This window comes from Anolis sagrei, chromosome 1, assembly GCF_037176765.1.
Source record: "Anolis sagrei isolate rAnoSag1 chromosome 1, rAnoSag1.mat, whole genome shotgun sequence".
NCBI classification, from domain to species: Eukaryota; Metazoa; Chordata; class Lepidosauria; order Squamata; family Dactyloidae; genus Anolis; species Anolis sagrei.
The window spans coordinates 302527149-302552881 of record NC_090021.1 but is presented as its reverse complement, the minus strand read 5'-3'; the positions used below and the strand labels follow the sequence as shown (position 1 = coordinate 302552881).

The following is a 25733-nucleotide window of genomic DNA, read 5'->3' as shown; positions in this document are numbered from 1 at the left end:
AGAAAGGCGGCTGCAGTTACCTATTTGCCTCGCGCAGTCGGCCGGGTTGCGCGCGTGAGGCGAAGGAAGCGGCACCGCTGGGCTCGCGACCCCCAAAGGGCTAGGGCGACTGAGCTTCATTCATTTGTAGACTCGCCTCTACGCTGTCCACTTCCGGCGCCCTTGCGACACCTCCCCTCTCCCCCGAGGGAAAGGCTGGGTGGAGACACTCCTCATTCGAGAACCCACGGGTGCCTCTCTACACTATAGCATTAATGCAGTTTGACACCACTTTAACTGCCATGGGTCAATGCTATGAAACCACAGAAGTTGTAGTTTTAAAAGTTATCTTGCCTTCTCTGCTGGAGCCTTCTCAAGCCACAACGCCCAGGATCCCATAGCATTGAGACCTGGCAGTTAAAGTGGTGTCAAACTGCATTAATTCAGACTGTGTAGATCAGTGCTTCTCAACCTTGGGTCCCCAGATGTTTTTGGCCTACAACTCCCAGAAATCCAAGCTAGTTTACCAGCTGTTAGGATTTCTGGGAATTGTAGGCCAAAAACATCTGGGGACCCCAGGTTGGGAACCACTGGTGTAGATGCATCTTCTGTGTGGGTTGCATGTTAGGCCAAGGGTGCAGTTACACTGTAGAGTTAATATAAAATATAAAATTATAACAGTAAACAAAGAACAAAACTCCAGACAAGAAACAAACAGGAACACCTAATCACCTCTCAACAAAGGATTTTCCCAGGCAGTAACAAGTTACACCTAAAAACCGTCAGGCCATCAAATGCTAATCAAGGTGGCCAATTGAAACAATTACACCTAGCTCCAACAGACAAGAGTTCTTTCTCCCACACTGGACTTTCCACAGATATATAAACCCAATTGTTCTAGTTTCCAACAGACCTCACAACTTTTGAGGATGCCTGCCACAGTTGTAGGCGAAACGTCAGGAGAGAATGCTTCTAGAACATGGCCATACAGCCCGAAAAACCTACCACAACCCAGTGATTCTGGCCACGAAAGCCTTTCAACAATACAGAGTTAATATAGTTTGACATGCAACTGGGATTCAGTTTGGGCTTGTGGTTGATGTAGTTCATCCCATTGTTTATACGGGAAACTCTCAACCAGAACTCAAGCAACCTACAAAAGCAAAGAAATAATACATTAAAATTAAACCAATTTTAGTAGAAATGGAAGTTTAAATTAAGTTTGTCTTTATTTGCTTTCAACTACTGTATTTCAATATTAATATCAATACAAAATTTCTGGTATGAAGTATACTATACTAGGCCCATTTTTAATAGTAGCTCTCAAGCAACCAGAAACTACACCTATCCGGTATCTACATAGCCCCATGGGTGCCAGTTAACTGAGAGTCTACTGCATTGCAGATTGGGCTCATCTCCACTTCTCAGTATTACCATTGCCTGGTTGGCTATCATAATATTTGAGTATTCTTTATTGTGTTCATATTAGAAAACTCTTTTTAATGTTTCCATATAAATTCCCTTTTCCCTTTATATATTTACAGCTTCCTCTAGTTTCTAAGATGAGTCTAGGCCCGGTCATTGCTGAAAGGCTGGCTTTCTCAAGGGTCATCTTATAGGTATACCTTGGGACGAAATGAATAAGCAACCCGGAAGCTCAACGGCTCTTGGTGCTCTACTATTTCCACACTCTGTGCTCATTCTGGCACAACAAACATTCACGCAGGAGGCGTGACCAACAGGCTTGGAACTGTCATCCAGTCGCTGGCCCTAGATGTCAATCAAACGATGGAGGCGGGACAGAAGAACCTCATTGGTGGGCGAAGACTGAGTGTTGTTTGGGAGTGTTCGAAAAGGGGGGAGGAGTTTGATTAACTCATAGAAGTTAGGAGGAAGAGGTGGTGCATAGTAAAGGGGATTAACTCCTTATGTTGTCGAAGACTTTCATGGCCAGAATCACTGGGTTGCTGTGAGTTTTCTGGGTTGTATGGCCATGTTCCAGAAGCATTCTCTCCTGACGTTTCGCCTGCATAGGTGCAGGCGAAACGTCAGGAGAGAATGCTTCTGGAACATGGCCATACAGCCCAGAAAACTCACAGCAACCCAGTGAGGTCACAAGCTCTGAGAAGTCAGTGTCTCTGAGACTTCACAACTTCTGAGGATGCCTGCCATAGGTGCAGGCGAAACGTCAGGAGAGAATGCTTCTGGAACATGGCCATGCAGCCCGGAAAACTCACAGCAACCCATTAACTCTTTAATCAGCTTGAAAATCCAAGGTACGTCTCCACTGGAGCATTTATGGAGTTTGAGACCACTTTAGCTCCCAAGGCTCAATATTAAAGAATCCTGAGAGTTATAGTTTTACAAGGTCTATGAGTACTGGTCTTTGCCAAACTACAACTTTCCACAGGATTGTGCCATGGCAGTTAGAAGTAGTGCCAAACTGTATCCCTGCTACAGTGCAGATGCAACCCTAGCTGGCATCTACTTAAACTAGGCGGAAGAGAGGGAAAAAAACTTTTGAAAACTCATTTCATATCCATCCCATTGAAACCTGCTCTTTATAATGGTAGGGCCATATCTACGCCCTTTCTCTAATTATAAGTTGACTATCCATTATTTGAAATGCTTGGGAACAGAATTAGTTCATAGTTTGGATTTTTGGGGATTTTGGAATACAGTACTTGCATATACAGAATAAGATATGTGGATGAGACTTGTGGCTAAACACGAAATTCATTCATGTGCCATATAACTATGCAAATAGCTTTAAGGTAATTTTATACACCATATCAATAATTTTGTATGTGAGACTATTTGTGTACCCTATACCATCAGAGCAAAAATCCATGGACTATTTCAGAATTTGAAATTCTGCATAATGGATGCTCAACCCAAAATTGATTGCCATACAGAGCAACCCGAAGCCTCGCTGTTAAGTCATTCACCACAATTGTGTTGTTGCTTGAGTGTTGGATTGGGGTTTGAAGTCCTGTTTGGCCATGGAAGCATACTGAGTGGCTTTGGGAAAGTCACTCTCTCTCAGCTTTGGAGGGAAGTACGGGCAAATACTCCTTGGATCAAATTCTGCCAAGGAAACCCCAATATGGTTCACCATGAATCAGAAATGACTTGAAGGCCCAAAATTATGTAAAGGATTTGATTTCGGTAGCCCCTTGCTTTCCTCTGAGGTTGAGAGAGTGTGACTTCTCTGAATTCATTTGCAGTGGTTCTCAACCTGTGGGTCCTCAGATGTTTTGGCCTCCAACTCCCAGAAATCCCAGGCCATTTACCACCAGTTAGGATTTCTGGGAGTTGAAGGCCAAAACATCTGGGCACCACTGGGCACTGATTTAGTGGGTTTTGGGGGCCAATTAGACTGAGAGGGGAAAAAAAACATTGGAGGAAGGAGCACCAACAATATTCAAGTGACACCAAAATACCAAGACATTGAATGATTACTGAATAGTCAAGGTAGAAAGTGCAGAAGCGGGTTTACAGTTGAACGTTAAGAAAACAAAATATAATGACCATGAATGATTTACATAACTTTAAAGTAGACATTGAAAAAGTTAAAGATTTCCCGTACTTGGTTCAATCATTAATCAGAGTTGAGATTGTGGTCAAAAAATCCGAAAATGACAAAGGTTTGGAAGGGCAGTTTTGAAAAAACTAGACAAGATTCTAAAGTGTTGAGATATATCATGAATGCTAAAGTTAGAATGGTCCATGTCGTTGTATGCCCCGTTTCTATGTATGGTTGTGAAAGCTGGACAGCAAAACAAAACAAAACCCCAAAACAAAACAACAACAAAAGCAAATTGGAAGAAAATCAACTTATTTGAGGTGAAGTGCTGGAAAAGAGTTCTGCAGACACTGTAGACTGCCAAGATGATTAAATGGAGACTGTTGTACTTTGGACATATAAGAAGAAAATGTAACACGGTGATAATGTAACACGGTTTTTGTTCCTGGGTTATAAATGTCATTTCCCACTTGGTTCTATCATAAAAACATGGGGAAAGCTTATTAAACTGCAAAAACTTTGCGGGACATCCTGCAGCATGTTTTGCTGTAACTTTCAATGAATATCTAATAGTCTCAGCCAATTCAACATAGTTTATGGCAGCCACAAAAACAAAGCTTCTAGAGTATAACAACTACTTTCAAACTACTGCACAATTAAACAGGAAATAACACTTTCAAACCAGAAACAGAAAAGAAATCAATTTTATTACATAGTATAATGTTTGCAGATGTGGAGAGCAGTAGGAAAAGAGGAAGACAACATTTCAGATGGATAAACTTAATGAGAGAAGCAATAGGTCTGAGTCTGCAAGACCTGAACAGGCCTGTTGAAGTTAGATCAGTGGTTCCCAATCTGTGGTCCGTGGAACACCAGTGGTCCTGCCAGAACTAAAATATGGTCCGCAACCTCACCATTACTACAACATTGCAATGAGAGCGGCTGATCTTGTGAAAGCCTCTTATAATGCCGAGGTTTATTAAATATGGTTTTTGGTGAGCGAGCAGATGGTGACTACTGGATGACATATGTTCTCTATCAGAAACTAGAGCTAGTGTGATCTATCCAATGCAGTTTTCTAAATCAGCACCCCAAATAACCAAACCGAATCTAAAGTTGACCAAAAACTGATTTGTAACCCTTTGGGTACTAATGTTGGAGAGTGGTCCCTGGTCAAAATGTCCCTGGTCAAAGAAAGGTTGAGAACCACTAAGTTAGAGTAACTTTGATGTCTCTCAGTCATAAAGAGTCCTGCCTCAGTCAAAAACCAATCCAAAACTGAGGCTCATTGACTCATAATTACTCTCCTGGCTCAACTTCATTTAAAAAAAGAACATGATCTTCTTTTAATAAGAGCACCAGGAGGCTGAATCTTGTATCATCTCCCATGTTTCCACATTCAATAATATCGGTGATATGAACTACATGAAAGTGAGAAACCATGAATAAAGACATTGCTATTTTTTTACCCAAGAAAACACCTATCTGGGAATTTCAAGATTTCACTTCACTTCACTTTATTTCTTAATTAGTCGCTCTCCACCAAGGTGCTCTGAGCAACTTACAATTTAAAATAGCATTTACACAATATAAAAACATTCAACATAAAAACATTCAACAGTGACTATTTGGCAAATTAGATCTGATCACTTTACTTAAATGCACAACCAAACAGCCAAGTCTTGAGCGCCTTTACAAAAGGTCGCAACTCTGACATTGCTCTAATGTATGGAGGCAATGAGTTCTACAGAATTGGAGCATAGGTTGAAAAAACTCTACGCCTTGTAGCTTCCAGGTGTACCTCCCTAGGGCCCGGTATGTATAGGAGATTTTCTTGGGTGGATCAAGGTAACCACTGATGGAAAAAACGAATGAGATGGTCCCTAAGATATAAAGGTCCTTGGCCATTTTGAGCTCTAAATGTTAGGATCAGTATCTTGTAAGAGATCCAATGTTCTATTTGTAGCCAATGCAGTTGTTGCAGAATCGGTGTAATATGGGATCTTATAGATGATCCTGCTAGCACACATTTTGGACCATCCGAATCTTCTGGGTTGTTGACTTCGGAAGGCCGGCATATAAGGCACTGCAATAGTCCAACCTAGTGGTGACTGTTGCATGGATTACTGTTGCTAATGCTTCTACCAAAAGGTAGGATGCCAATTTCCTTGCCTGGCAAAAATTAAAAAAAGGCCTGCTTACTTATGGCAGACTTCTGGAGGACTTCTGTCTTGTCAGGATTGATCTTCAACCTGTTTGTCCTCATCCAGACTGCCACAGCAGCCAGACACTGATCCAGTATCCGAGAAGCTTCCTTGGATTTCGGTGGAAAAGAGTAATAGAGTTGGGTGCCATCTGCATAGAGATGGCACCGAAATCCAAAACTCTGGATGACCTCTCCCCGCCTTTTAACTTAGATGCCAGACTGCACCCACACATCTTCTTAACTAAAGCCGTAAGCAATGAAGGGTGCATCATCTTTGTAGAATGAATGCAGTTTGACACCACTGTAATTGCCTTGTTTCAGCACTATGGAATCCTGGAAGTTGTAGTTTTAATTTTTTTTAGCCTTTTCTGCTAGAGTGCTAATGCCCAAGTACAGCTCCCAGAATGCAATAGCATTGAGGCATGGCAACTAAAATGGTGTCAAACTGCACTCCTTCTACACTGCAGATTTGTGTGTGTGTGTGTAAGTAGCGACTTGAGAAACTGCAAGTCACTTCTGGTGTGGGAGAATTGGCCATCTGCAAGGACATTGCAAAAGGGACACCCGGATGTTTGATGTCCCCACATGGGGAGCTGGAGCTGACATGAGGGAGCTCAACCCGCTGTCCCTGGATTTGAACCACTATCTATCGGTCAGCAGTCCTGCTGACTTATTGTGCCACTGGGGGCTTACAGTGCAGATGCACCCTATGAATTTCAGCAGCATTGCCCGACTCCTTGGTACTGGGGCCCCTGGCTTCTATGTAGCAAGTACATAGAATGCTGACTGTACACAGGCATCTTCTTTACTGTTGGCAACTAAAAAAGAAAGATTGTGGCACATCAGCATTCCCAAGCCCTTTCCTGGATTCTTTCGTGTGGGGCAAAGGTTTCATTGGGCTGTCTTTTTTTGGCTGGGATCCCTGAGTCCAAAGGTCCCAAAGGCCTTGGTGGAGAAGAGAGGGAAAGCTGCCCTCAGAAGGTGTGCCTGCAGACCCGTAGCTAGGATTTTGATTCGGGGGGGGGGGGGGGGCTGAGTCTGAGTGAAAGAGGGTCTACCCTAGCAAACCTTTTGTATCGTTACCCCAATACCCCCATGCAGGCATGTAGCCCCCAACCCCCCCCCCCCCGAAATTCTCATGGTGGTCCACGAGAAGGCCTTACTGGTACATTATTTAAACTGTTATGTTTATTCATATCATGATCTGATCACCATGCTCAATATATCCCATATGCAGGGGGTATTGGGGTAACTATACAAAAGGTTTGCTAGGGTAGACCCTCTTTCACTCAGACTCAGCCCCCCCCCCCAAATAAAAATCCTGGCTACGGGCCTGCCCCCATGCATATGGGATATATTGAGTATGGTGATCAGATCATGATATGAATAAACATAACAGTTTAAATAATGCACCAGTAAGGCCTTTTCGCGAACCACCATGAGAATTTCGAGGGGGGGGGGGCTGAAGCCCCTCATGGTGGTTCGCTACATGCTATGCAATCCTAGAATATATAGTTTGGTGGGGCACCCACACTCTGGCAGAGAAGGCTACAAACTTTGTAAAACTATAACTCCCACCATTCCGCAGGCTACAGACTTTGCAAAACTATAACTCCCACCATTCCACAGGCTACAGATTTTGCAATACTATAACTCCCACCATTCTACACCATGCAGCCATGACAGTTAAAGTGGATACCTACATTTTACAGCAGGAATAGGCATACTTTGGCCCTCCAGGGGTTTTGGACTTCAACTCCCACAATTCCTAACAGCCAGTAGGTTGTTAGGTTTTGTGGGAGTTGAAGTCCAAAACCCCTGGAGGGCCAAAGTTTGCCCCTGCCTGGTGTCAATGAACTCCTTGCCTTGCGCCCGGCTTTGCCCGCCCCTTCTCGCCCCGCCTGCTCTCCCTCCTTCCTCGCCCACTGGAAGGAGGCGCCCCCCGCCTCTGAAGTGACTCTTCTTCTTCTTCCTCCTCCTCCTCCTCCTGCTTCCCCCTGGGCGGCTCTTTTCCCTGCGCGAGTGGATCATCATGGCAGGAACCCCGCGCGGTTTTTGGCACGAGGCGTCCCACCAGATCCTGGCCGGCGGCTCGGCGGGTGAGTCAGACCCTGGCGCCCCATTCTCTTCCTCCTCCTGCTGCTGCTGATTGGAAGCCAGGCTCAAGTTCCTCTCTTCTCTGGGTCACTCCAACGCGGAGTCCAGCCTCCTTCCTCCCTCATCTCTCGTGGGAAGCCCGCCCACTTCTCTTCCAAGAGTCTCTTCCTGGTTTTTTTGCGTCCTGGGTCTGGAGGCTCCTCCTTTCGTGGGCAAGGCAAGCGCGCGCCTCCTCTGCACCAGGCATTTGGCCCTCCAGGTGTTTCGGACTTCAACTCCCACAATTCCTAGCAGTTAGTAGGTGCTAGGAATTGTGGGAGTTGGAGTTCAAAACACCTGGAGGGCCAAAGTTTACCCATGCCTGCTTTACACAGTGGACTCAATCCATCATTTTCAACTCCCTGTGGCTCAACGCTATGAAATGATCGGATCCCCCCCCCCCCCATTCTGCAAGGTCTTTCGCTTACTCTGCCAAAAGAGTGCTGTTTCTACATCAAATTACATATTTCAGGGTTCCATACATTGGTTTCTTCTACACTGCCATATAATCTAGATTATCAAGGTGGATATCTGCCTTGATCTGGGTTATTTTATTTATCGTGTCAGAAGCAACCAGACATTTGTATTACATTTTTAACAAAGCAAGCAAGCAAGCAAACAAACAAACAGACAGACAGACAAAGCACAAAGTTTGCAAGCTTGGTTGTTGATTAAATGTCCCTTGACCAGTATCTGGCCACTTGGAGTACTTCTGGTGTTGCTGCAAGAAGGTCCTCCATTGTGCATGTAGCAGGGCTCAGGTTGCATTGCAGCAGGTGGTCAGTGGTTTGCTCTTCTCCACACTCGCATGTTGTGGATTCCACTTTGTAGCCCCATTTCTGAAGATTGGCTCTGCATCTTGTGGTGCCAGAGCACAGTCTGTTCAGCGCCTTCAAAGTTGCCCAGCTTTCTGTGTGCCCAGGGGGGAGTCTCCCATTTGGTATCAGTTATCGGTTGAGGTTCTCGGTTTGAGCCTGCCACTTTTGGACTCTCGCTTGCTGGGGTGTTCCAGCGAGTGTCTCTGTAGATCTTAGAAAACTATTTATTGATTTAAGTTGTTGATGTGCTGGCTGATACCCAAACAAGGGATGGGCTGGAGATGTCTCTGCCTTGGTCCTTTCATTATTGGCTGCTACTTCCCAGCGGATGTCAGGTGGTGCAATACCGGCTAGACAGTGTAATTTCTCCAGTGGTGTAGAGTGCAGACACCCGTGATAATGCGGCATGTCTCATTAAGAGCCACATCCACTGTTTTAGCGTGGTGAGATGTGTTCCACACTGAGCATGCATACTCAGCAGCAGAGATGCATAGTGCAAGGGCAGATGTCTTCACTGTGTCTGGTTGTGATCTGGGTTAAATGAATCTACACTGCCGTATAGTTTAAAGCAGATAATCTGGTGTTTATATGGCAGTGTAGAAGGGGCCATTGAGCCGTGGCATCCAATGTTGTATCAAACTCAATCACGCATAATTTCCCAAACACTGGTTTTCAGGAATTATGGACTTCAAGTCCTAGAATCCCTGATCATTGCCCAAAGCGGCTGAGGCTTCAGGGAATCCACATCAACTCCCCCTCCAACCCCTGAAAGCCTTAGAGTGCGTCTAGATTGTAGAATTAATGCAGTTTTGACACCACATTTAACTACTCAATGCTATGGAATCATGGTAGTTTCACAAGGCCCTGACTGCCCAAGAATCCTGGTGCCTCACTACAAATCTTATGATTCCATAGTGATGAGCCATGGCAGTTGAAGTGGTGTCAAACCACATTAATTCTACGGTGTAAATACAATAGGGTGGTCTTTCATTTCCATTGATTGGAAACCGCCCTGAGTCCCTTTGGAAAGATAGGGCAATCTACAAATAAAGTTACTGCTGCTGTTGTTGCTATTGTTTTTGTTAACCATCTAGGGTGGTTGCAAAATAATAATAATAATAATAATAATAATAATAACAACAACAACACTTGGGAAGTGTCCGAACTGTGATCCAATACAACAGCCAGCAGAGTGATCTTGTCTGTTGTGGACTCATCTTGTGTTTCTATTATTAGAAATAATAATAACAATCTAAAAAGCAAACCTTGATTTTCCCATCTTATAAAAGAGATCCCATTTAGTATGGCATTGTATATCATGCAATTTTGACATCCATGGATTTTGGTATTGGGTGTGTGTGTGTGTCCTGGAATCAAACCCCAGGAGATACCAAGGGTCCGCTGTATTTGCAGGTATGTGTGTATCAGATGGCAGCCTTCAAAGGAGGGGTGTGATTTCCTTGGTCATGTTGGCTCAAATAAAATGCTTGTTTCTGAAGGCCATGATATGGCTTTACCTGGACATGTTCAAGTTTGAATTATGTCTACATGAGCTTTCCTGGATATAAAATCCTATAATCCTAGAGTTGGACATGTTGGAAATAGCAACCTTCTTCAAGCCTCTACTAGTAATTTGTTTTGTATATGGTTCTGTTTACTTACTGTACTGTATACATATGTTTTGGTATGCAGCTTTCCCTTTATGTTTCTTGAGGTTGTGGGAGGGGCTGCAGATCACATGATCAGATCTGGGACTGCTCAGAGCTCAGACTCCATTTTAGAGACAGACTCCATTAGCTTTTGGACTGCTAAGAGCAAACTCATGTTGATTGTAAGAAAGATGCCCTGTGTTATCTGCACGGAGAACTCACCTCAAATCCATCTGTAACTGGATTAACAAGTTATGTACCTGTATGCTAAATACATTAAGGTTTTGAGTAAACCAAAAATGTTACTTTTAATGAAGTCTATTTTATTTTTGTCTCTTGAGAGAATGATATAGAAACAAGATATTTTATGGGAGAGTGGATGTATTTTAGGCAACTGCAAAACACTTCTGAAACTCTGCTGTTTTGTGCATTGGTATAATCTCTGTTCCTAACAGTTCAGAGACAACTAGGTTATCAGTCTAACAACTGAAAACCAAATTGCTTTGCATAAGTACATGTGGTTATATACCACTGAAGAGAAGATTCTAGAGAGGCTACCCTCTCTAGAAAGCCTTCCTTCCACGATGTCCTTGATTTCAGCAGCATTAGTTTTACTTGCTGTAGCCTGTAGCTGGCGCTCCATGCAGTCATGCCGTCACATGACCTTGGAGGTGTCTACGGACAATGCCGGCTTTTCGGCACCCAGAGTCAGATATGACTGGACTTAATGTCAGGGGAAAACTTTTACCTTTAGCCTGAGAATAGTGGATGGGATTCTCGAGAATGAATGCAATTGAACACATTTTGTTAGCATTCGGAATATATGGCATATAATTGCAGCAGTTTGATGCCTTTATTAGACTTACTTGTCAATAGTTATGCACAAGACCATGCATGATTGATTAAAGCAGTGGTTCTCAACCTGTGGGTCCCCAGGTGTTTTGGCCTACAACTCCCAAAATTCCCAGCCAGTTTACCAGCTGCTGGAATTTCTGGGAATTGAAGGCCAAAACATCTGGGTACCCACAGTTTGAGAACCACTAGATTAAAGGAACAGGCTTATTGCACACCAGAATATAGCAACACAAACTTTTTTACTTTTTACATATATACTCTAGGTTGGCCACTGGATGGCAGTGTAATGATGCATTAAAATTTAATTTAAAAAATTAGGAAATGAACAACCTTTTTTTTTTTTTTAAAGAGTGCTTTTACAGGTGAATATCAGGTTTATTTAACTTAGAATATTTTTTTAAAGAGTGTCATAGTGAAAATGAGACATGAGAGGGAACCTGATATCTTCACGGAGAGAAGGCTATGGTTGTTTATTAACTTTATTTGGAACATTTATATTCCACTGTTCTGCAAATATATTACTACAAAGCAGAGCACAACAATAATTGAAAACAAACAATTTCAATAAAACAGTATGAAATAAAATGAAGACATTAGTGTTGTCACTCAGCCACAATAACTTATGAGTAAAATCCTCACAGATTTGATGATGCCAAAGCTTGGATGGAAAAACTTTTCTTTCATCCTCTAAAAAGTTCCTAACAGATGTATCTAGTGAGTAGAAATATACAATAAACTTTGTTTTGTCTTGAAAAATGAGCCATCCAACCCTGATGGGTCTTTGAGTGTCCAAAGCATTTCCACAGACAGACAGAGCCTGTTTCTGTCTGTACCACTGCACTGACAACATCCTTAACTGTTGGGACAGGAGGAAGGTCCCACAGAAGGTTTCCCAGTTTTGGATGGAGAGGTATTTTTATTTCTTTCCTAAATCAAGTAAGCAGAGGTGGCAATCTACTTCTTCCCAGATGCTGTTGCATTTTCCTCCCTTGCCCCATAGGCATATTCCTTGTATTTTCTGCTGATCCCCAATCCAGGCACTTTTTTGATGTTTTACCATCCTTGTGGGATGCTTCTCTTATGTCCTCGCATGGGGAGCTGGAGCTGACAGAGGGAGCTCATCCGCACTCTCCCCAGATTCGAACCTCCGATCACTGGGAGCAATGCACTAACCAGATCTGAACTTGCTTAGCTCTCAAAATCAGATGAAACTGGTTGTGTCCAGAGTGATATTTTAGCACAGTATGATCACTACCATCCTTGAGAAGGCTATCTTGCTCTCTAATCCCTATAATTGTCTGATAATGAAAGTAGTGGGAATAATACATATCTAAAATACCTAAACAGCCTAAAGATACTAGACCCCATCTGATTTTGGAGGCTAAGCAGGGTTAGTACTTGGATAGAAGATTACCAACAAATACTAGGCTATATTTCAGAGGAAGGAACTGGTAAACCCACCTCTGAGTATTTCTTGCATAAGAAAATTCTATGAAATTAATGAGATTGCTATAGGTTGACAAGCAACTGAATGGTATGGAGATGCACACACACACACCCCTACACTCATACACCTAGCTAGCATAGACAATGGTGAAGGATTATTGTAAACACTGTTATGCGATGCACATCTGGTGAACTACATTTGCTCACCTCTGTTCTAAATCACTGGTTCATAAACTGTGGGTACTGACACCAAATGGGGTCCCCTTAGCTCAGTGTTGGGGGTCATGAAAAATTTGACAATCATAAAAGGTTTCTGAATACCACCTAGACAGTAACACAAATCTGCTGGGCAGTGTTTACCATGGACTATGAAGAAGATGCTTCAGCTATAATTCATAAGAAAGAAAACCAGCCTGTTTGTCAAGCCTTCCAAATGCTGTTTTATTACCAGCAAATGTTTGGTTTTTACATTTATCTTATATACCTATGTACTCCAGGGTCCCAAATGGAAAAATTTAAGAAGCCCTAGTGGAAGAGAGAAGAATGGTGAGATGGGGCTATTGGTGCAGCTGAAAGTGTGTCATGTTTTTAAAAATATTTTATGCCTCAATAATGTTTGGCAAGAAAAAATAAGCATGGTTGAACTGGAGGTCATCCATATTAGAAAATTAAACTACTGTTCTTCCACTTTAATTGCCATGGATTCATTCTATGGGAATTTTGGGATTTGTAGTTTGGGGAGGCATTAGCTGAGAATTCTAAGGCAAAAGTATGATAGCTGGGACCCTATGCTGGTTGCGCACTGCGGGTCAGAATTCATGAAGGGAACACATGCGTGAGACAGTGCAGCGCGTGAGAGACACAGCTGTGAGGGAGGGAGGAGGCGGGAGTGTACAGCTCACATATCCCGCCCTCCTGGAGCCCCGGTTCCTCCTCTGTCAGAAAGCGGGCAGGGGAAAGCAGAAGAAGAGGGGAAGGGAGGGATCCCATTCCTGCCGCTCTTTTTACACTAGGGCCTTGTAAAAACCTTCCCCGGCTGCCAGAATACTTTCCGCCCTTCAGAGAAAGCAGCCCCAGCAGCTGGGAGTAGTCCAAGCGGACTTCCCTTCATTAATTTTGACGCGTGTTGCGCAACCAGCGTACAGGTTCTAGCTATGCATAGGGTCCCAGCTATTATACTTTTGCCAATTTTAAATGCTGCCCCCTAGACTGCCAAAGTAATGATTCCATAGGATGGAACCATGGCAGTTAAAGTGGAATAAGAGTGCTTTCTAGTGTGAATGGATACTAGATGCTACAGAACTGAGTAAAGGAAAACAATAATTACAGGGTTGTTGCAAGTTTTTTGGGCTATATGGCCATGTTGTAGAGGCATTCTCTCCTGATGTTTCACCTGTATCTATGGCAAGCATCCTCAGAGGTTGTGAGGTCTGAACAATTATTACAGTATTTGAAATGTTAAACTTTTACTAATCAAAAGACAAGTCCTAAAATGGAGTAGAAGGGCACATTTGCCACAAAGCCCTAGCACAATGAAGCTGGCTTTGCTCAAAGCTGGTAATTCAAAAGTGAGTGTGGTAAAGTGAGAGGAAGCTGGGGCATGGGGCTGCTAACCTTCCTTCTAGAGCAGTGGTTCTCAACCTGTGGGTCTCCAGATGTTTAGGTCTTCAACTCCCACAAATCCTAACAGTTGGTAAACTGGCTGGGATTTCTGAGAGTTGTAGGCCCAAACACCTGTGGAACCACAAGTTGAGAACAACTGTTCTAGAGCTTCTTGGATTTAGAAAGTACCCTGCGTTTTGAAATCAATGAAGAGAAATACCTATGCCAGGTTCATGCTCATTAGCTAAGAGATAAAAACCTTCAACTTCATGTAGAAATGAGGTGGATAAAAACAGATTTCCACGTTGTCCCTGAATCCCTTTGTTTGGGGATCTATTGGTACTTTCAACACAGTGCATCTACTCTGCATTATGAATGCAGTTTGACACCACATGAATTACCGTGTCTCAATGCTATGGAAACATGGGAGTTGTAGTTTGGTGAGAAACCAGTGCTATTTGACATAGAAGGCTGAAAACCTTGCACAACTAGAACTCTTATTCCCTAGCACTGAGCCATGGCAGTTAAAGTGGTGTCAAACTGTGTTCATTCTACTGTTCAGATGCACTCACAGAGGCATCCTTACCCTTTCTTAAATCTGGCCGCCACCATGAAATATGGGGCTGGCATCTTGTTCTTCAGTTCACCATTATATAACATTAATACAGCCCTCTTCCCACATATTAAAATGGTTCAGGAACAGATTGTTCCTCGAGTATCAAACAGTGGATATTATTCAAAGTAAGGGTAAATCTAAATTAATGTCATATTCTCGGTATGAAACTATTTTAGTTTAATGTCAATAAACTTTAAATTCAGACTTTTCTTATTAGAATAAATGTTTCCTCTTAAAATGCATGATAATCATAATCAAGACTAAATTTGTTCTGTTATTTATTTTCTAAATGATTGTACATGTTTAGCAGACTTTTGATTTAAATCCCTATGGATATATTGGAGACAGATGTTTAGATGACCTCATGTTTAATGTAATGTTATATTTGGACACCAGATTAAATTTTCCTGAAAATCTTTCCTTATAAGTGAGACTGTTGGAGTGCAGAAACTAATCAATGATTTATATTTGCAACATGGCACTTTGTTAAATAGCATTTGCAACATTTTGTAGACCTTTTGTACTGCAAGAATCTATATTTTAGAAAAGTTCTGGTTATGCAACAGTTGTTTACATATGAAAATAATGTTTCTGGCTGAAAGGTTAAATGAGAAACAGATTTTTGAAGTTACTTGAATTTGAATGCAAATTTGCCATGTCATATAAACTTTTCTCCTTCTCCCTTCAACCCATTCATTGGTAAAAAGTTTCAGTAAGGTTTTCCTAGCACTGACAATAAACAATTTATATTTCAGTTCTCTGATAAATTTTGTATCTTTTACTTCTCTGAACAAAGATAACACTCCTGCGATCATGTTGAAGTACAGTTGATTTCACTAAGACTCTTCATATCCAAAGAGGTTCTGTAACTTATGTTTAAATAGCAGGGCAACAGGCAAGGAAATTAGTGAAAAAGGGTTAAACACATTAATGGTTAATGAAATAAAAAGGTTTACATATGATGAGCTTTTTTTTTTACAGCTCAGTTAATTTAAAATTTATTTTATGTTGCAGGTTCAGTATCCATTATCTGAAATGCTTGTGTCAAGAGATTATTTATTTATTTATTTATTGGATTCTGGAATACATGTACATAATGAAATATCTTGGAGGTGAAACTCAAGTCTAAATATGAAACTCATTTATGTTTCATATACCCTTATACACAAAGCCTGAAGATAATTATCGTATATACTTGAGTATAAGCCGAGTTTTTCAGTCCTTTTTAAGGCTGAAAAAGTGCCCCCCTTTTTGCCGGCTTACACTTGAGTCAAAGTTATTTATCATTTTATTCTGTAATTATTATTATTTTTATTACATTTATTATTTTACTCTATGTATTATTATATTTATTATTTTACTCTATCATTACCATTATTTTACTCTATTGTTATTATTTTTATTACATTTATTATTTTACTCTTGGAAGGATATGTAAGCACATTAACATTGAAAAAGGTTAGAATAACGGTTTAATCAGAGTTGGATAGTCTTATCTTAAATTACAGTTTTATGTAAATATTCAGAAACATTTAACCTACTGGCCTCAATTAATGTAATTTTATTGGCATTTATTTTTATTTTGAAATTTACCAGTGGCTGCTGCATTTCCCACCCATGGCTTATACTTGAGTCAATTTTCCCAATTTTCTGTGGTAAAATTAGGTGCCCTGGCTTATATTTGGGTTGGCTTATACTCGAGTATATATGGTGTATATAATATTTTAAATATTTTTTGTGTATCAAAGAATGTTTGTATACATTAAACCATTGAAAAGCAAAGGGGTTACGATCTCAGTCACGTATGTGGACAATGTTGGATTTCATGGACTATATGGGGCAGGGCCGTAGCCAGAAATTTTTTTTGGGGAGGGTTGAAAATTTTGGGGGGGGGGGGTTGAAAATTTCGGGGGGGGGGATGGAGTTGAAACCTGCCTCTTAGCTCACGCTGCAGCAAAGAGCACAGCAGGGGGCAGAGCAGCCTTCAATAGTCTGCAGCTCCGCCGCTGTCAACCACCTCCACCAAGTCTGGCCTCCTTAATGACAGCATTCAACACTCCCTACATCAGCTCTTGCTGCAAGTAATGACAGTGTGAATAAATTGTCAATATTTGCTTGAGATAGTGCTTGCAGTTCTGGAGGGACTCTTAATTTTTTGCGTCTCATAGACTTAGCATGGGGATTTGGTTAACCATTTAAAATTCATGAGTAAACCAGGTTTATTTTTTTAACCTGAAAAATTTGGGGGGGGGGGTTGAAGCCCTAACCCCCCCCCCCTTGCTACAGGCCTGATATGGGGCTGAAATCCTTAGTAATGGGGAAATATTCTTTTCATTTATTTTAGCAGAATTCCCAGAACATTCAGTTTCCTGAGACCAAGGACATTTTTGGAGAGAACTTGAGATGACTATATGGATGGAAAGGGAATTCTTCCCTTCCAATTATGGCCTAAACCATTCAGTTGCTGAATCCTAAACTTAGGAAAGGAAAGAAGGAAGGGAAAAGGGAAAATAAAAATAAAAATATATATTTTGCAAAAAATCTAAGTGAATTAAAGTTTAGACATAAGCCAAAAAAGTTATTTTGCAAACATGGGTTTTTTTAAGCACCGTGATTCATTTAATTACTTAATATCTTCAATCTGTTTTTAAAATTTAATTAATTAATATCTTTGATCTGAGAAGCCCCTGGTGGTGCAGTGGGTTAAACTCTTGTGCCGGCAGGACTGAAGACAGATAGGTGAGAATTTTGAATCTTGGGAGAGCGTGGATGAGTTCCCCCTGTCACCTGGCCAAACATCAAAATATCTGGGTGTCTCCTGGGCAATGTCCTTGCAGATGGCCAATTCTCTCACACCAGAAGCTACTTGAAGTTTCTCAAGTCACTCCTGACATGAAAAAAACCCTCCAATCTGGAGAAATTAATTTAATCATTATAGTTTTAACATGTAGTTATGTTGCCCCTTTTTCATTAGCAAATTTCAAAGTTAACTCAAAACTTAGACTTTAAAGGTAAAGGTAGTCCCCTGACATTAAGTCCAGTCATGTCTGACTCTGGGGTGTGGTGCTCATCTCCATTTCTAAGCCAAAGAGCCAGCGTTGTCCGTAGACACCTCCAAGGTCATGTGGCCGGCATGACTGCATGGAGCGCCGTTACCTTCCCGCCGGAGCGGTACCTATTGATCTACTCACATTTGCATGTTTTCGAACTGCTAGGTTGGCAGAAGCTAGGGCTGACAGCGGAAGCTCACGCCGCTCCCCGGGATTGAACCTGCGACCTTTCGATCAACAAGCTCAGCAGCTCAGTGCTTTAACCCACTGCGCCACCGGGGGCTAGTTCAATTTACAGGACAACTACTATTAAAACGATAGTTAACAGTAGTTGTCATGCTGGAAACTTGTCCTGAAATTTGCATTAAAAAATTGAAATCTAAAATTGAAATGTCCTTTTTGCCTGCAGTAGTCAGTTTTGTTAAAAACGAAATAATAAATAAATAAATAAATGGTAGTTATAACTAATATAATATAGGAACTGGAATATAGTCATTTTAGCTATTATGCTACAGTTGTCATAAAAGTAATTCTTAATTTTGAGAGTAGGCTATATTCCTAGCTTGATCTAGAAGTTATTGTAATAGTATTAGTAAAACAGTACAGCAGGTACATTAGTATTCAACCTTTTCAAGAAATTCAATGAAATACGATACTGTATGTCAGTGGTGAGTCCTGAGGTTAGGAATAGCACATAACAGGTAGCATGTGAATTTAAAATTGTTAAACTGACCAGAAAATGCTGCACTGTTTTCTGGTTTTGTGGTAATGTCCTGAAAATGAGGGGGCAAGACTGCCTTCCCCCTCACTGAAATTGATATGAATACTTAAGAGACAGCAGAGAGACAAGACAAGCTTTCCCCTATTAACATTGTTCTGCACTACAGCGCCTCGAAAAAATAACTTGGGAGACATTGATTTTTTGGCTCTGCATTTTAACTTAAACTGCTGTTTTCACAGCACTATATGAGGATGGGTAAAGTGAAATCCTGGGGTCCCATGAGATTATTTTTAAGGTTCCTGGCACCTTCAGACCACCCACACTTGCATTTCAAACCAGAAAGTCACTGATGGTGTTGGTTTTGGGCTGGGGTCTTTTAGAACACCGAGCAATCCCTGTAGGGACGTTGAAACAGAAAATAGGCTTACTCTTGCCTTATATCCACGATAAGCCAAGGATCTAACTCTGAGGGAGCTTTAAGCCTAAATTTTGGTCCTCACCTGACACAGAAACTTTTTTCTGTATCTTGTTCTGACAGAATTACCAGATTGTCAGTGTAATCACCTGGTATCTGATCACACTCAAGCATCACACACACAGGCATTACAGGGTTGACTGTGAACATTTCACCCTCTCTGGATTATATTTTTAGCAATATATCTTAATGAACAGCCAACTGAGTTTGAGAATTCAATGCCATCACCTAGGAGAATTCATAGGGCAGTACTCCAAGCCTGATGTTCTGCAGCTCCCATCAGCCCCAGCCAACATACCCTCTGTTGAGGATACATGTGCATTAGAACTCAGTCACATCTGGAGGGCCATGAATTGCCCACATCTGCCCTGGGTAGAACCAAATCCTTAATGTCTTTATTGTTTTTAGCCTGTTTGGCCTGTTTTGATGCAATTTTTTCTTATTTACTTAGTATTTATCCCACCTTTCTACCAATATAGCGATATTGCAAGCCACCCGAGATATTAATACAGGTGTGACTATTTTAATAGAAAAAATAAAATAAAGCAATGTCTGAAATCCTTAAAATGAGTGACAGGGGTTGGGCAGGGGTTGGGCAGAATGCTTTGCCTCCCTCCCAAAACCACGGAGGATTGTTTTGATGTCAATTGGTCAAACATTTATTTATGATGACCCTATGTATGAGAGACCTCCACCTCTTCATAAGCATAGCAAAATCTTGGTCTCAATACCCTTCTACTCCAGGACGCTGCTTCTTAAACTGTGGATTTTCACTACCTCATGCAATTTTAGGAAGTCACTTTGGGTTCAATTCTTGTTTTGTTTTTTTGTTTTTTAGATTATCCAGGGTCTAAAATTTCCTGTTTGGTCCAAATACACAGGCAATGTGTGTTGTAGCCTGGTCAGATTTTGAGTGCTCAGAAGATGAGGAAGGGAATGTTGGGATAGATTCAGAGGACCCAGAGGAGGATAGAAGTGGTCTGGAGACAGTTATTTTGGAATCTCCTGACAATTACCATGAGACTGGAGAAAGTGATATCAGTTCTCATGAGAATCTGCCAAAAGTGCAGGCTGAGAGAAATGTGGGAGACAAATGTTTGTCCAGATCAAGGTGCTTGGAACTTCAGAGGCAGAGCATACAACAGAGACAGATTCACTTTTCTCAGCGGCTTAGAGATAGAGGAAAAGCAGGTGTATGAGGAATGATGTCATGGGAGGGATTAAAGCCTTTTAAGTGGTTTTCTTCTGGTACAATCTTTTATGAGAGCAACATTGTATTCAGGTGAACAGCTCTTGGTTCCTGGTCCTATGTTTTTGGATTCATGTATTCAAATTTCTAAGTTTGTTCCTGTTTCTAGTTTCATGTGTGGTATAGGTTGCCTGCCTTGGAGTCATGCTATCATGTTTATCTGTGGATTGACTCTTGTGGATTGACTCTTGAGACTGTATTTCAAAAGATTTTGTAATCTTGGCTATCTTGGAAATAACGTTTTCAACTTTGATTCTCTTTTTTAGATTTGCTTATTTTTATATACTCTTCTCTTAACAAACTTTTACTTACTGGATTACCTGGACAGAGTGTGGTTTGTGGTGTAAAGGTCTTTTCAGGGCTCTAGTGCAACAATGGTCTCCTTACTTTCTCTAAGAAGTATTTGGGAGGAATTGGGGTCATTTTTCAACCAAGGGAGGCACATAAAGAGTGCTGATGGACCACATAAGGTTCATTGGCTACATTTTATCTATTTTGTCAAATTAAGCTTCTTCACTTAGGGATAAGAATTCGACATCTTGTGTTTTTCTATGTTAGATATCAATGCCTGACACTAGTTACTCTCAGATTTTTTTTCCAGTTTGCAAATGTTATGTGTTAATGTAAACACGTTTTAAACATATGTATTGTTTTGTTACGTAATTTTGAAGAGAGGCTTCTATTCACAGACAGTGAATATGTCTAAGGCTATGAATTCCCCAGCTCTGTACCTGTCTCAAAAACAGTTTGTATTCTCCTTTGCTGCTGCCTAATAGAACTATATGGGTTGTACTTCAAGCTTTTGCTAATAAACAGGATTTAAACATGAACAGATTTCATGTTAAAATGGGCTTTAGCATTTTTATTAGCTGCTAATTTTACATATGAATGTTATGAGTAACATTCAGTGTAAAACTATAGATTATGAGTTATAAACGATTCATAGGATTGCAGAATTTATAATTTAAGAGATGTGACTAAAATAGTCCATGTTCTTTGTTATCAAGGTACTCGAACTTCTGGCACGAGAACATTATATTAAGCCTTTTCACAATTTTTTATGTTTTTAAACAAGCAGTAAAAATATAAAAGATTGATTAAATTTAGTCACATCTCCACAGATTTTCTTTTGCTGCTGTTCATGCAGTTATCATGATTTTATTTTGCATTAAAGCTTTGATTTTCAGGTTTGATATATTTCTTCTGTATTGTTGTTGTTGTTGTTGTTGTTGTTGTTGTTGTTGTTATTTTGCCTAGTAAGGCTGTCATCCTGTTTGTGGATACCCAATGTGAATGTCATTATTTTGTGTAGTATTCAAGATTTATTTGAAGGAGATGCAATTGCATGACAAAGCCAGGAAACAACATGTTAAAAGTATATATTTTTTCCTAGTGTTTGTTTTGGGGACGTTAGTGATATAACGACATTCCTCTTGCAAAGTGAAATAACAAATTTGAATGTTTATGGCTATTTTGTGTACATATTACTTTTTCTGATTGCCTTTTAAGAACAAAAACAATTGGAGAGCATTGTGAGAGGATTTCCCAGCCCTACATTATAAGGCATTTACTTTTTAGATGGACTTTTTTACCCTCCAAAAGGAAACCAGAACATTAAACATTATTTATGGTTAGTATGTAGCCCTTTTAAAAGTGCTTTATAATGGTGACTTTCCTTGCTCTCTTCTGCAGGTGAATTATCATGTACTGCTGTGAATGTCCTTCTCCATAATCAGTTTGGTTATCATTTTTAATCAAGTTGAACCTAAACACTTCAGCCTTGTTCCTCTTTAGTGCCCCATCCTAATTTACTTCATTCTTTCCCCGTTTTTTTCTCAGTAAATCTGCATTTTGTGAGGCTCAGCTTTTATCCTGATTTCAGAGTTCACCAAAGGGTTTTCTTCTTTTTATTTTAAGAAATACATTGTGAATATTTCTAGAAACTAAAGGTTCACCCAAGTCTGCTGATGCTCATGTCTACTCTGTGGATGGTGTAGTTTTCAGAAGCCATGGAATTATTATAGACAAAGCAGTTATCATTCATTGTTAAATATTGTTTAAATATTGTATTCATTGTTAAATATTGTTTTAAGAACAAATGCCACAATGAGAAATCAATGTTTTTGGTTCAAAAGTATGCTTAGTACAGAAGTTAGACATAGTAATGCACAGTTAGGATTTCTGAATCCAGCCTAACAAAGGGATATGAAGCTTTAAAACAAAACAAATGAATAAATATCCTTTGTGATATATTTAAACAACACACTAACTTATGTTTGATAAAAAAAAAGATATCCCACACTTTCTTCTATCAAGTGCTGACTTAACATACTGCTTGGCTGAAGCTAAATGTCCTGATACGATCTAAGCAGAGCAAGGTGTGTATTGGCATCCCATGAAAACTCAATGCCAGCAAATCTGTTTCTTACTTGTCTAGACACTTCCTTGTATTGGATCTTCTCAGCTTTCCATCTCATAACGAAGGCATCTGCAATTGTGTTTTGAGTTTGAGAATCACATGTATCTCTTTTTTCAAAAGGTTGCGAAATTATTGAAATGCCACCCTTTTCATGGTAGTCTGCAGTTCAGCCTAATATTTCATGATGATTCTGACAACATGGCATCTTGGAGACTGGGTCACATTTTCTAGACAGCTAAATTGTGCATTAATTGTGAAATTTGAACATCGTAAATCATTGGGTAATTTCTCACAAGCAAATGAGGGAAAAGATGGATAAAAACACAGGTTGAACATCCCTTATCCAAAATGTTGGAAACTAAATGTGTTCTATACTTCTGATTTTTTTTAATTATTTTGGAATACCTGCATTTACATAGTGAGATATGTGGGAGATGAAATCATTTATGTTTCACATACACTTTAAGACACACATAGTCTGAAGGAATATTTTATACACAAATTTTTTGTAGGAATCTTGTGCTTGAAACAAAGGTTGTGTTTCTTGAACTGTCAAAAAACCAGCCACCCCTATAGAAAATCTTTGGTTTTAGAGTACTTATTTATTTATTTATATTTTCATTTCTAGCCCGCTTTTCTCCCCGTAGAGAATCAAGGTAGCTACCATAGGGACTGAGAGCATTTTAGATTTCAGAATTCTGGATACTGAAACTGTTCTATATTCATAGTGTGCTTGATATCATTTTTAACATCAGGTTTTCCCTCAAAGAAGAACTTTCAAACAGGCAGAATGTTTTGACGTATTCAGTAAATTTCAGTTTGCACCTATTATTGGATTTACTATGCCTTGACTTTTTCTGATTTAGTGTGATTGGCTTATACTGCTTAGAAATAGAAAAGTATGCATAGGAGTGGGCTGAAGGACTGAATCCAGCTACAGTTTATGTATATTATGTATCCCTTGATTCCAGTGGGGCCAAGTATGGTTACTCCAGCTTTACTGTTTTGTGAATCATGCTTGACACACTTTGATTTCATAGTGCTCTGGGATAAATTTAATGTGTTTTTTGAAAAGAAAATTCCTTACAGCTGTAGACTCTCACTGTACATATTAATGCTTAACTTTAAAAATGAGAACATGTTCCTTTTTATTAGAAGGATATGTTCTTGTGACTTTGAAATGTATCACTTTTTTAAAAGTTTCACATAACGAGAGCATGACTCCAAAAGCAATGTCAGATCCTAAGTAAGATAACCTAAAAGACTGAATATTTTAGAAATGTTTTGAATGCCAACAATATGTATGATTAATGCCGTGCGTATTTGTGAAATGGCATGGGTTTTTAGTTGGGCATTTGCTAAACTCTTCCAATGGCATCAACTGGAGGAACAAGAGTGTAGCCTCGAGTGATTATTTGAACAGTTTATGTTACTGCCAGAATTTGCTTATTTTACCTTGCAACTAAATCTTTGACACTTATAGCATTTTTGTAGAAGTATGTGGGCCTGAAATAACACATGTACGATATGTTTTTGTTCAGTTTATACTATCTAGTTGTTTTTGTAGCAGCTGAAACGTTATTTACGACTGCAGGTGTTCCTACAGGATATGCTCTGAATAATATTGAACTGAAACTTAACAGGTGAGACCGTTTTCCTATCCAGCTTGTTTCATCTTACGCAGGACCTTTACAAGACACTGAGAGGTCCAGGGAAGAATGTGCAGTTGAGGCCCCTTCCTTGCAGTCAGTGTTGTGCCAAAGTGTTGGGCAGGGACTCAAGTAATCCAGGTTCAAGTCCCCACACAGCCATGAAGATCACTAGTTGATTTTGGGCCAGTCCCTGATTCTTAACCTAACTTCCACACAGAGTTGTTGAGAGGGTAAAATGAGGAGGAAGGACAGTATTTGTAACCTCCTTGGGGTCCTTGGAAAGAAAAAGGAGCAATGGAAATATAATAACAAAAACATGTCTGAGTAAGGTTTTGGCTGGTCTGCTCCTGTCATCAGTCCTTGTGGGCATTTGTGTATAAAGGACACCGCCAATAGTAAACTTATTTGGGGATTTTTCTCTTTTTTGCTTGTGGTGCACAACTTTGTCGAATTCTGAAAAAAAACAAGTTTGCAACAATATAGCAATGTCAATGTCAATGTACCCATGTATGTGACCTAAATAAAATGTCCACCCCCATGCTGACATATCCCTAAAGTGTGCTGGTCTCATGTATTTTTGTGGTCTTTGTGATGCACAAATATATTATCTGTACCTGCACAGTGCATCTCTTGGAAATTTTCTATTACTATGCAATATGTGGCAGTAGCCATTCTCATCTTCTGCACACATGACCTGTGTGCTTCCAGCCTAAACATTCATTCACCAAAATAGCATCATTAGAAACTTAGTGAGCTTTCTCAGTTTCCTTATAGTTTTTGCATTATGGTTTGGCTTTGGTTTTTGGGTTTTTCTTTCTCTGTGTTTTGTCTTTGTCTTTGGTTTCTGATCTCTTCTTGTTATGACTTACCTGATTCAGAATAGGAGGTAAGCAATATACTGTGTTAAACCTGGGGTTAAATGAGGGGCTGCAAAAGTGTTTATGATATGTATGGAAATAAGTTTTATATTGTGTTATTGTGTTATGCAAAGGTGCTGTTAATTGAGACTTATAGAGCAATGACTTCTGACGTATGGAGGGACTCAACAAGCCTGACTGAAGGCAAACTGTCACAATTAGGGAATGCTGTAAAGGGCAGCCTTTGGGGAAGAAAAGTTACAAAACCAAGGCACATCTCTGTCAGAGACTAGATAGGGCAAAACTGACATCAAGTGTGCATCTACACAGGCCATTTAGCCTGGCCTGAGGCTGATTCAGAGTGGAGTACTTCCCCAAGTCATACCATCACAATTGTCATGGGCACTGCAACTCCAGGCTTCCCTTCTCCACATTTTACAGGTATTGAGAATGGATTCTCAAACTACTAGTATGTGA

At 40.3% G+C, this 25733-nt stretch overlaps 2 protein-coding genes across 2 annotated transcripts in view; one reads left to right on the top strand and one right to left on the bottom strand.

The window, feature by feature from the left end:
- The window catches only part of MIPOL1 (mirror-image polydactyly 1), a 219912-nt gene extending 219761 nt beyond the window's left edge, over window positions 1-151 (bottom strand). The window contains exon 1 of the mRNA XM_060759026.2: window positions 21-151. The gene's annotated coding sequence lies outside the window, so the exon portion shown is untranslated. The remainder of the gene's footprint in view (window positions 1-20) is intronic.
- A 7429-nt stretch (window positions 152-7580) lies between these two features.
- SLC25A21 (solute carrier family 25 member 21) overlaps window positions 7581-25733 on the top strand; it is a 306932-nt gene continuing 288779 nt past the window's right edge. Inside the window, exon 1 of the mRNA XM_060759039.2 lies at window positions 7581-7810. Within this exon, the coding sequence (XP_060615022.2) occupies window positions 7744-7810 (67 nt within the window). The 5' untranslated portion in view covers window positions 7581-7743. The remainder of the gene's footprint in view (window positions 7811-25733) is intronic.